Raw genomic sequence first — 13,135 nt, 5'->3', positions numbered from 1 at the left:
GCAAGGAACAGCAACAACAGCCAGGCTATTCTCTCTGTTCTGGATGAGGCATTCCCTCTTCTGTCCACAGAGGCAAGACCAGGGCAGGCTCCAAGAAGGGGCATCCCATCTTCCTTGGCCACTACAGTCTAGGTAGAAGGCTCCTCTACCTAGAGAGGGCTCCTTCCTGGGCCTCCTGTTCTCAGTGGGGCTGCAACTAGCTCACCAGGGACTGCTTCCCCTCTGTGTTCCTATCTGCCTCTCTGTCTAGCTCACTCTTTCATCTTGTGAGAAAAAAATAAAAATGTTACATCTCACCCTCCATGGGGAGTGGATGGAGGGGTCGGTGGAGGGCATGGGAAGATGGGAGGGGGAGGGTACTGGGATTGATTTATAAAATAAGAAAGTTTCTAATTTAAATAAAATTAAAAAACCCCAAAAGTGTTATATTAAAAATGGACATAATGTATGAGAGTATATGGGAATATTTATGAGATTTCCCCTATAGCACTTCTTATTAGCTCCAGAATTTTCCTTAAAGTTTGTTATTCAGAGCCTACCTTAGATCATTTAAAATATCTCCAATATTAAAAATTAGGGTGCCAAAATTTGCCCCTTTTTCTCCAGAACATAATAATCAAAGATACATTTGCCCTCTTTTTTATAAGAATACATTAATTGTACAGAATACGATGTCTTATCAGGACACTGACGTATACACAAGTTATTATACTTCTATGATTTTTCACTCCCCCTCTCAGTTCATCCTTCCTCCAAATGTTTTTAGTTTTCTTCCTCTTTTGTCTTAGTTTCCAATGAAAAATAATTTTGAGGATCAAGCTGGCAATGCAGGGAGCAAAGTATTTGCCTAGCATGTATGAGACCCTGGATCTCATAACCTGCACTGTACAAACAAAGTGAGACAAAAAAAACTGAAAAAAGAAAGAAAAAGAATCAAAACACAGAGAAAGAACATACTGACAGTCTTAGCAGATAAATAGAATCTTTTGAAATTACTTTTTGAAGCTAAGGTTTCATTATCTATAGTACTGGCTGGTCTGAAACTTGCTATGTAATGTTTTGAACTTTAAACCTTCCTTTGCTTTCTGAGTGGTAGGTAAAGTCATGAACATCGTGCCTGGCTGAACAAAAATACTTTTAACTTTTTGATTAATAAGAGCAGAGTTTTCATTATACATTTTAAATAGAAATGGCACATATGACATTTACAGTACCCATTGAACATAGTAAAATAGAATAAGACTATTGTAGAAATGATATTAGATGAGGTAAATATACTTGTGATTGTGTAGCTGTCACAGGAGCAACAGACTAGTAACAGCCCAAGTGAATGGCCCCAACTGAGCAACATAGCTTCCCTTTTTCTGGACAAGAAGCTCCGAAGAGAAAAAGAGAAAGATGAGAATAAAGAAATTTTAAGTTTTTTTCATTTTTCTTTTATTTTTTTATCATTTTTTATTTGAATTAGAAACAAGATTGATTTACATGACAATCCCAGTTCCCTTCTCTCTCCCATGCTCCCCTTCCAGCCCCCCAACTAAAACCCTACCTATCACATATCCTTTCTTCTATTCTTCACTTGACTCAACCTTTCTGCTCCCTCATGACCTCTGCATCCTACCTCTTCTTCCCTTCTCATTCTCATAGCTCCCTCCCCACTCTTCCTGTGCTCTCAATTTGCTCAGGGGATCGTGTCCCTTTCCCCTTCTCCAGGGGACAATGTTTGTCTCTTTTAGGGTCCTCCTTGTTGACTAGTTTCTCTGGCAGTGTGGGTTGTAGGCTGGCAATCTTTTACTCTATGTCTAAAATCCACATATGGAAATGTTAAGTTTTTAAAACTCAGATAATTATTAAGAATGAAACCAACCTACATTGATGCTCATTTTGGTAAGATGTCAAGAAAGAATGGTTCCCCACTACTGCAACACTGCCCACTCTTCACCTTTCCATGTGGGAAACGTCTCCTCAACAGAATTCCAAGTAGTCCCTTTACCTGGAAGGGAGCAGCAGCAACAATGGCTCTGAACTCAGGATCATAGGTTTTGATTCCAAGTCATAATACGTAAGTCAGAGCCGCATGCATATCGGCTGTAGATTACTTTTGTTGGCATTAAAACAACAGACCAACATGTGCAGATGAAATATTAGTCCTAGGAAAGGATGGCAAAGAAACTTCAGATGATTGCCAATGTTAATGCAAACGGCTCTGTCTAACAAGCTTGTCACTATGCTCTATATGATTTCTTAGTCTTCATCAACACTGATTTGATCTTACAACCATGAGCACCTTTTCTTCCTTCTCCCCATCTTCATTTTCCTCCCCTTTTTTGCTTCTTCCCTCAAGAAAATGGTCTCTATTTCTAAGGCTTCCTTATATAGGTCAGAATGGCCTCAAACTCAAGAACCCTTTGTTCCTCTCCCAGTGCTATGATTAGAAGCATGCACCACCGTGCACAGAGCCTTTCTTACTGAGCAGTGTGACAGATGAGGGGAGAACTGAGAAAGGAAAGCAGTAACACCAAGTACTATTGGTTTCCCTTTCAGTGGACAGAGATATTCCCTCACTATTCTGCACACAAATCCTAAAAGGCCTATCATCCCTGCGGCCTTAGCCGCCTTCTTCTTCTTCTTCTTCTTCTTCTTCTTCTTCTTCTTCTTCTTCTTCTTCTTCTTCTTCTTCTTCTTCTTCTTCTTCTTCTTTTTAAAATTTATTTATTAGTTCTAGTTAGGGAACAAGCTTGTTTCACATGTAAGTCCCTTTTCCTTCTCCCTCCCCTCACCCCCATCCCTCCTTCCCCACCCCCAGCCTACCCCCTACTCCATCCACCCACCACTCCCCAGGCAGGGTAGGGCCCTCAACGGGGGCTCTGCAGTGTCCACCAAATCTTCCTGTGCTGGGCCTGGGCCCTTCTCCATGTGTCCAGGGCCAGAGTGTAGCCCTTCACGTGGGATGGGCTCTCAAAGTCCCTTCTTGCACCAGGGAAAAATACTAATCCACCACCAGAGGCTCCCTGGAGTGCACAGGCCTCCTTATTGACATCCATGTTCAGGGGTCTGGATCAGTCTTGTACTGGCCTCCCTGACAGCATCTGGGGTCGATGTCTTAGCCGCCTTCTTAAGAGGAAGAAGACCCTGTGAATAGCTTTGCTACTGTTTAGCACACTGGCTGTGGAGCCGGCAGTTCCACAATGATCTAATCATTCTGAATAATTTTTTCCTTTAGCTTTGAGTAGAAAGACACAGTGATATTCTTTGACAGCCCTGTGAGCATATTGAATGGACAGATGCATTAGCAAGCAGGCTCACCTGTCACGGACAGCAGCATTAATGCCCACCAGGCACGAGGTCATCCACAAAGTTGCTCTCCTTTTCTGGGTCAAATATGGAGGCTGTGCGTAGCACTTACTTCACACACTACCGATCTTGCTTCTTCTGCACTACAACATTGTAGTGTTCTGTTTCTCACTGTATAAAGATTTTGTGTTGGTCTCAATTTATGCACTCTGTTGTCAGCTGTTGAGATTTCTCAGTTCTGTTCCAATGAACCTATTATTTTTTCATGTTGCCCATGGGGACATCTTTGCTTCTTGTCACAGAGTTTCATTAATGTTTTTGATAAATTGATCTACAGGGATTATTAGAGATAGTGTGTCACAGAGCCCATGGCCTCCCTATGATATGTATCTATTGTCATAAGATACATATCATGGCCAATTAAATCTCCTTTCTTTTAAAAATTTCTTTATTTTATTTAAAAAATTTCCTTTTAATTTTAAAGATTATTTTAAAGATTATAAATTTTAAAGATTATATCATTTGCTCCTTCCCTTTCCTCCCTTTAAATCTATCCTCCTTGCTCTTTCTCACATTCCTGGTCTCATTTTTCATTAATTGTTGTTACACACATATACGCACACTCCTAAATACACAAACACAATCTGATCAGTCTATATAATTCACATTTATGCTTGTTTTAGGAATGACCATTTATTTTATGTAACTTACTGAGGGAACCCTGTTTCTTCCACTCTTAGCTTCTGTTAGTTGCTTGTATTTTTATGTTACCAGAAGGTACAATGCAAGTTTCCAAAGAAAGAAAACAACTAACAGTCCCACCCAGCTCTAATGCCTATGCATTATAACAAACATCATGGCACAATAACCCTAAGGGTGCAGTAGTGACACACATACTTTGTTGGTAACCAACAGCTCTCTAATTGAACTTCAGACCTGACCAACAAGATGGACAATCATACCTGGTATTAGAAACCTAGACAACAACCCACGGCTAGTGAAATCATGGATCTTAGAGAAGAAACTTCAACTACCACTTTACTTTACTAAACCAGTATAATCCCTAACTACATTCTGAATATCTGTTCTTATACCCACAGTTAATTGTAGTCTTTGCTCTTTATCAAGGAGACTTCACTATGCAACAGATGGAGACCATTGCCATTCTGTTTTTATTTTCTTTTAAATAAGCTTGTTTAAACTTTTTTCGTTTAAAAAGTATATATATATATATATATATATATAATATATATGCAACCAAAAAAGTTTATGTGTGTGTGTGTGTGTGTGTGTGTGTGTGTGTGTGTGTGTGTGCATCCATGGGTCATGTTGTACATGTGGAAGTCAGATGACACTTGTGGGAGCTGGTCCTCTCCTTTCACCATGTCGATCTCAGGAGCAAACTCAGGTTGTCAGGGTTACCAGCAGGCACCTTTACCTGCTGAGCCACTCACTGACCCTTAATGTTGTTCTGAAGGACCTATTTCACTCTGAAAGGCAAGGTTCAATCTGATGGATTGGAAGCATAATTTGTATTGGTAGTTTATGCTGCGGCAGCTAGACAGTGCAGCTCAGTGACAGGTTCAGCATCTCATATGCCTCCCACCCCACACCTGTACCACAATACCCAAGCAGAAGGTCAGTACTGATTGAGTAGCGAAGGGGAGCCCTAAGCACTGCTCTGCGAGGCTGTTGACCAAGCCCATCCCTGCCAAGGTGGACATGAAGCCAAAAAAGGCCATGGGGAAGGAAGGATAGAACAAACAGGCTGAAGTGGTGACCAGTGAACTACAGATGTGCCTGCAGAAAATGGGGAGATGGTAAAACCAAAGTCCAGCCTCTGAAGAAGAGAAAGGAGCCAAGTCCAACTAACCATCCACCATGTCTGTCAGTGGTCCCCGTCTCCCTTCTTGTACAATTCGGAGGAGTGTTTGTATTAACTACTGTATTATTATGAGTTTTCAATAGCTCTAGAAACATTTGTTAAAGGTGAGAGGAACCCCACCTCATCCCTCCTCTTTTTTTCTGTTTTAGGTTGTGAGCCTAGCCTTTAATGCCTGAGCTATCCCTCCAGCCCCTGCCTCTTTTTTTTTTTAATTAATTTTTACATTCCAATCCCAGTTCCTCCTTCCTCCTTTCCTCCCATGTCCTCCACTCCCCCTCCTCCCATCTGCTCCACGGAGAGGGTAAGGCCTCCCCTAGGAAGTCTACTAAGTCTTCTCATCATCTCGTTGAGGCAGGACTAAGGCACCTCTCCACCCCCACACCCCTGTGTCTAGGCTGGGCAAGGCATCTCTCCATATAGAATGAGCTCCACAAAATCAGTTTGTACGTTAGTGTTAGGTCTTGGACCCACTGCCATTGGCCTCATATATTGACCCAGTCATACACCATTGTCACCTATATTAAGGGAGAAGGGAGTCTAGTTTGGTCTTATGCAGATTCCCCATTTGTCAGACCTGAGTCAGTGATCTCTCTTAGCTCATCTTCCCTTCTTGTTAAAGTGTATATGAGTTTTTTTTTTTTTACCAGAAATACTCAATCAGGAGAGGCTGTAACTGTCTCAGGGGTCATCACAACATTCCATTGAGGTGCTAGTATTATATCCTACAACACAAAGCATACTAAGTGGCAATTTGGAGTTTCAGTTGTGCATTTGTGTCTGGGATATTTATCTGGTCTCATGTTTCTAGTAGATCACTCTATGGTCCTTGCTCTGTCAGAACTGTAATGTGTTTGGTCAATGCAGTCCATTTTCCTAACAATTGTGATAATGTGCTGTGAAAGACAGAAATTTTGAGTATGTACTACATGTAACATAAAATTGTGAGTCAATGGAATTGAGGATCATGACCACTCAGAGAGAAGCCTGTGCCTCTCTGCAAACCACAGTGAAAAAGCCTCCATTAAGCCAGCCCACAGAATGGGAAAAGATATTCACTAACCCCACATCTAGCAGAGAGCTGATCACCAAAATATACAATGAACTCAAGAAGATAGCCACCAAAACACCAAGCAATGTAATTAAAAGTTGGAGTGCAGAACTAAATAGAGAATTCTCAACAGAGGAATCGCAAATGGCTGAATGACACTTGAGAAAGTGCTCAACATACTTAGCCATCAGGGAAACGCAACTCAAAACAACTCTGAGAGACCATCTTACTGCTGTCAGAATGGCTAAAATCAATAACACCAGTGACAGTCTATGCTGGAGAGGATGTGGAGAAAGAGGAACTCTCTTCCATTGTTAGTGGGAGTGCAAACTCGTACAACCACTTTGGAAATCAGTATGGCAGTTTCTCAGGAAAATGGGAATCAGTCTACCTCAAGATCCAGCAATTCCTCTTTTGGGCATATATACCCAAAGAATGCACACTCATACAATAAGGACATATGTTCAACTATGTTCATAGCAGCATTATTTGTAATAGCCAGAACCTGGAAGCAACCTAGATGCCCCTCAACTGAAGAATGGATAGAGAAAATGTGGTACATTTACACAATGGAGTACTACTCTGGAAAAAAAAAAACAATGGAATCTTGAAATTGGCAGGCAAATGGATGGAACTAGAAGAAACCATCCTGAGTGAGGTAACCCAATCACAAAAAGATAAACATGGTATGTACTCACTCATTTTTGATTTTTAGACATAGAGCAAAGGATTACCAGTCTATAATCCACACTGCCAGAGAAGCTAGGAAACAAGGAAGACCCCAAGATAAGACTGCATAGTCCCTCGAAGAAGGGGATGAGGACAAGAACCCCTGACCAAAGTGGAAGCTGGGGGTGGGGAAAGGAAGGAGGTGGAAAGGGAAAAAGGGGAGGGGGGAGGAGAACAAGAGGACTGAGACAGAGGAGGAATAGAGGAGGGCAAGAAAGGAGATGCCTTGACAGAGGGAGACAGTACAGGTTTGGAGAGGTCTGGCACAGGGAAAATGTTAGGGGATTCACAGGGATGACCCCAACTAAGAATCTTGGCAGCAGTGGAGAGGATGCCATTGATGCCCTTCCCCTATAGTGAGATTGATGACTACCTTGGTTACCATTCCTAGAGCCTTCATCCAGTAGCTGTTTGAAGCTGAAACAGACACCCACAGCTAAGCACTGAACTATACTACTGGAATCCAGTTATGGAGAGGGAGGAGGAATGAGCAAAGGAGCCAAGACGGGGCTGGAGAGACCTGCAGAAACAGTGGACCTGACCTACTGAGAGCATGGAGACCCTAGTCATAAACCTGGGGAAACAGCATTGGACTGAACCAAGCCCTCTGAAAGTGGGTGCCAGCTAGGAGGCCAAGATAGTCTATGGGACCTCTAACAGTGTAGCCAGTCTTTATCCCTAGAGCACAAATGGACTTTGGGAGCCCATTCCCTATGGAGGGATACTATTGCAGCCCAGATACAGCAAGGAGGGCCTAGACCTTCCCCCAAATGATATGATAAACTTTGAAGGTCCCCCATGGATGGCCTCACTATCCCTTGGGAGGAGTTGGGGGATAGTTGGGGTAGGTGGTGGGGAATATGGGAGGTTGGGAGAGCAACGGAATGGGGGGGGATGGATATGTAAATATGAGTAGCAATTAAAGAATAAAAAAAGGGTACAAATGAAAAAAAAAAGCCTCAGTTAAAAGTATTCAAAGAAAATTAGGCCAAGAACAAGTTTCAATTTTGTACCCAAAACTTATGCTAAAACAGAAAGGCTATCAGGTGAAATAGTTTACCTGAAATGAGAGGGCAGAACTTAGTTATGATAAAATTAGGAGCACAAAAAGACAGTCCTCCATCATTGAGTGAGGAGATGCCCAGAGTTCTCATCAAAGCACGTCTGGCAGCAGTGTTCAGGGGGCATGGCCATTTGAGGATACTATTCTTTTAATTCCAAGTTTTATACTAAAAATTGCAAATTGTAGTGCTTTCTCCCCATGTTGATTTGACAATTCCAATGTAACAAGTAATAGGAAATAAAATAAGCTGTAAGACTTTCAAACTTTCACAACCGAGGTTTTATTGATTGAGGAACAGAGGACAGACATTTCAGTTCTAAACACACGTGCTCCCACTCTGAAGTCATACATTGTGTTCACCTGCCAGACATGCTTTGGTGGAAACTTGGGTTTCGTTTCCAGGATCCACACGGCAGTTCACAACCCTCTGCAATTCCAGTTTCATGGGATCCAATGCCCTCTTCTCTCCTTCCTGGACATCAGGCGCTCAATATGGACATATGCAGGCAAAACACCCATACACATAGAATAAAATAAAATAGTAAATCATAAAACCACTCCAATTGGAAGCAAATGTGTTGAGCTAAAATGAGAAGACCAATTATGAAGTAAGTGAAAGGTTTCTGTGGTGACCAGCTGGAGAGCTGACGGGTGACACTGTCTCCTGAGCCGTGGCAGGAAGAAAAGTTTTTATTTTATCTCTAAGAGAGGGAGGTATGAAGAAGAGAGGTGTGACCATCTTGTGACCTTGGTGAGAAAGGAAGCCTCAAACTATGGTGCATATATACATATATGCACATATATGTATACACATAAATATATATGTACATACACACACATATATAAATATACATAGTACACACACACACACACACACACACACACACATATAGTGCTGCATGTGTGTGTATACATGAGTTGATTTTGTTCACCTAAGAAAATTTATTTTCTGACTATGAAAGATGACAGTAAAAAGCTCCAGAAAAGCGTGGAATTGACTTCTTCCACCAGCTAAGGTTCAAATATATATCACAGAGGAGAAATACACACATAAACACACATATTGTTTCTGTATATGTTAACATTAGTAAGGCCACACATACTTACAAAGCTTTATTGTTGAACATTTGCAATCAGTGAACTGAACCAGAACTGTTAAAGATGTGAAAGATGAGCCTCTGCCTCTGTTTCAATGTGGGTTAGCATGCACTTACTAGAAGCAATTCTTTATTGCGATTACACATAAGTTACAAGTGACCCGTTTGCAGTGTGGTAGTATAACCAGTACCGAAAACAATATGGAAATTCTTTAAAAAATTAGAACTGCTATACAATCCAGTACACCACTACTAGATAAATATCCAAAGGAATTAAAGCCAATGTACAAAAGAGATACCAGTGGTACTATCTACAACATCTAAGGTATGGAATCAACCTAGGTGCCTGTCAGTGCCAATGGATGAATAGAAAAAGAAGTATACAAGCACATTTTTCCATGAAGAAGAATGAAATCCTATCACTTGCAACAAATGGACAAAATTGGGGAATATCACATTAAGATAAATGAGCCAAATGCAGAAAGCCAAGTTCATTTATTTATGTGGAAACCAAATTAAACTAAAGTGCTAGCCTGAAAGAAAAGGATTGTTAAAAATTGAGAAATGTATGGGGTATAAGGCGAAGATGAAGGGAGTATGGTTATAAGGAATTCAGAGAAGACTGTGGCAATATCACAGTAGATCCCATTAATCTGTATAATAAAATAATTCTTAAACATGTTAATATAAAAAAGCGACCCGTGACTTCTTCAAAACTGTCTCAGTTTTGAATAGTTGTTAGTCCCAGGACTTTCTTTAGGGCGTTTTTCATGTCTTTGTTTCGGAGACTATAGATGAGGGGATTTAGGAGGGGGGTCAAGGCTGAGTAAATCAGAGTGACAATCTTCTGCATTCCCGCTGGGTTCCCTGATGTTGGGCTCACATACATCACCATGAGAGTTCCGTAGAACAGAGACACCACCACTAAGTGGGACCCACATGTGGAGAAAGCTTTAGTTCGACCAGCACCAGAAGGAACACGGAACACAGCTCTGAGCACTAGAGTGTAGGATCCCAAGATGGAGAGGAAGGGTCCAAAGATAATCATCGAATTGAAGGTATAGCAGAGCAGCTCAGTGGAAGGAGCAGGGACACAGGCCAGTGCAAACAACGGTCCTGGGTCACACACAATGTGGTCAATGATGTTAGGTCCACAGAATGGAAGTTGGGAGATGAGGACGATTGGGACTGGATAGCAAAGGAATCCACTCACCCAGCAGATACAGATCAGGGTTACACAGAACTTCCTAGTCATGATGGAGGGGTAGTGCAATGGTCGACAGATAGCCAGGTATCGATCATAAGCCATAACTGATAAGAAGAAACACTCTGTGGTACCCAGTGAAAAAAAGAAATAGAATTGGAGGAAGCAGGCAGAGAAGGAGATGGTCTTATTCTCAGAGAGAATATTGACCAGCATATTTGGGATGGTGGAAGAAACATACCATATCTCTAAAAAGGCAAAGTTTCCCAGGAAGATGTACATAGGTGTGTGGAGTCTCCGATCCCATTTCACAGCACAAACAATAGATCCATTTCCCAGCAGGGTCAGAAGGTAGAGAATCAGGATCGAGGAGAAGAAGAAACCTTGTGTATTCCCCTGATAACTGAAACCCAGGAGGATAAACTCAGTCACCAAATGTATTGTATTGTTCTGGGATCCTAACACTGTTAGAAAAACAGAAACAACCAAGAAGTGAGTGATAATGAATATTTTCAGGTTTCTCAGACACATTGCCAGAAAACATATTAAGAACTTTTCATTGCTTCATTGTTTCTTCCTGATGACCCTTTGAGCAGCAGGAGTAACCCTTTATTTTTCTTGTTTACAGAGAATAAAAATGATGTTCAGAGAGATTGGAAGAGGAAGCCTAAAGGTATGTGCAGAATCAGTAATTTTTACACACACCAGTCCATTTGGTCATCTGTTATGTTAAAACTCACTGTCCTTGGTAGGAACTTTGGAGACATATTTTTTTATTTAGAAGCATAATTAGGTACAAATCTGAAGGAATAATATTGCTAAATTGCTTTCGTTTGTAGTCAGTTCTATATATAGACATCCAATAAAAACAGATAAGAATGAAACTGTGGAGTAGATGAGCCTTGTTGCATTCCCATTCTTAGGCTGCTGCACAGTACCCAGTCATCTGAACAGTGTTTTGGGAACAACCTGCTTAGTTTCTTTGTGAGCACAGCCTCTCTGGTAACATCTGGCTTTGCTTAACAACCCAATTCTCCCTTTGAGTGCTAGTTTTCTTTCTTTTTAATTTTTTATGTCTTTTTTTTTTACTTTATTTTTAATACATGTGCACTGGTGTTTTGCCTGCATGTGTGTCTGTGTAAGGATGTTGGTCCCCTGAACTGGAGTTAGAGACAGGTGTGAGCTGCTATGTGGGTGCTGGGAGTTGAACCTGGATCCTCTGGAAGAGCAATTAGTGCTCTTAACCACTGAGCCAGCTCTCCATGTGCTTGTTTTCTTAAAACACTTTTTAAAAAATTAAAAAAAACACTTTTAAAAACAATTTTAAAAAAGTATTGAACAAACTTTATTTCTTTTATGACTTCTATGCATGATCCTGGCCCTTCCCAGGTCATTTTTTTTTTATCTTTGCTGAATCTATATAAGTCAGTTATGTCTCCTATGATGATCAGGGTAGAGTGCAAAATTAATTACAGATAGGCATTTATTCCCTACACAACATTTCTTCTGTAGGTCATCATTTCCCCTGGATTTCCTCTCCATCTCCCATTACCTAGGTTATGTTATTCAAAGTATGGCTTGATTTTTAAGGTATCTTGTTGCTGGGCAAGTCGGATTCTCTAGTATATAAAACAACTTCCTTCATTTCTGGCATGAATTAAACTCTACACTGTGTAATTTGTTCCTTCACAATCTTGCTTTACATATTATTATTATTATTATTATTATTATTATTATTTAAATTATAGTATAATTAATTGAAATAGTGAACAGAAGGATTATCTTAGGATGTACCAAGGCTGGAAAGTTATTTCTGGTATTGGCTGAATCAGTAGTCAATATTTTGTTGGCAATCTTCTGGAAGGTATTGGTCTAGGTTTTCTGGGTAAACCACTATCAATATTTTTTATTTATTTTTCTTCTTTTCCCTTTTTATTGAAAATAGATTATTTTCTCATACCACATTATCATGGTTACAGTTTTCCCTCTTTCTACTCCTCCCAGTTCCTCCCCACCTCCCCTCCTATCCAGATCAACTCCTTTTCTGTCTCTCATTAGAAAAGAACAGGCAGGATTCTAAGTGACAACAACCAAACATAACAAAATAAAATAAGTAAGATAAAACAAAAACCATCACATTGAAGTTAGACAAGGCAAACCTACAGAAGTAAAAGAGCCCAAGAAGGCTGGCACAAGTATCAGCGACCCACTCATTCACACACCCAGGAGTGATACCCATAAAAGTACAAAACTGAAAGCTGTAATATATACCCAGAGGATCTGGTGCAGACCTCTGCACCCAATATTTTAAATTGACCAATATTTTGACTTAAAAATAAAGCAATTGACTGTGTATCAGTTACTGCTGGGATACTCACAGAATCCCATCCTTATTCTCACTTATGCACTCTGAGCAGAGGGCAAGAAGTCAGCTTCTTAATGCTGGTCAAACCTGGAGCAAACTCAAAATGACAGATATTTTATTGCCAAGGTAAATTTGGATTTTAGTAATGACATTTTAGAATGAAAGCAATTCTTTAATTTTCATGATTATTTTTATAGATAGAGTCTTAAATAGACCACCTTGACCTCAAACTCGCTATGCATACATGGACGACCTTGAGCCCCTGATCTTCCTGCCCCCACTTCCTGAATACAATATAGGGACTGTAGGGATTATAGGATTATAGGGGATACAGGCTAACTACTCTACTAACTGAGCTATATCTTTAGCCCTAACTTGCAGGGTTTTTATGAAAATATGTATTTATTCAAGTGACTTAGTTCAATGTAATCTAATTATGAAGGGCATATG

At 40.5% G+C, this 13,135-nt stretch overlaps 1 protein-coding gene across 1 annotated transcript; it reads right to left on the bottom strand.

Annotated features, from left to right (window-relative positions):
* Window positions 1-9,837: 9,837 nt before the first annotated feature.
* LOC100756859 (olfactory receptor 11H6) lies at window positions 9,838-10,851 on the bottom strand. The gene has a single exon (XM_027386519.1). It carries the CDS (start codon window positions 10,849-10,851, stop codon window positions 9,838-9,840), a length of 1,014 nt encoding a protein of 337 aa, XP_027242320.1.
* Between the last annotated feature and the right edge of the window lie 2,284 nt (window positions 10,852-13,135).

Source organism: Cricetulus griseus (genome assembly GCF_003668045.3).
Source record: "Cricetulus griseus strain 17A/GY chromosome 1 unlocalized genomic scaffold, alternate assembly CriGri-PICRH-1.0 chr1_1, whole genome shotgun sequence".
NCBI lineage: Eukaryota > Metazoa > Chordata > Mammalia > Rodentia > Cricetidae > Cricetulus > Cricetulus griseus.
The sequence above is the reverse complement of the archived record's forward strand: the minus strand, read 5'-3'. Positions and strand labels throughout refer to the sequence as shown.

Bases quoted from the DNA above. Each gene is read 5' to 3' on its own strand.
- LOC100756859 (XM_027386519.1), bottom strand. From the start codon at position 10,851: ATGTGTCTGAGAAACCTGAAAATATTCATTATCACTCACTTCTTGGTT.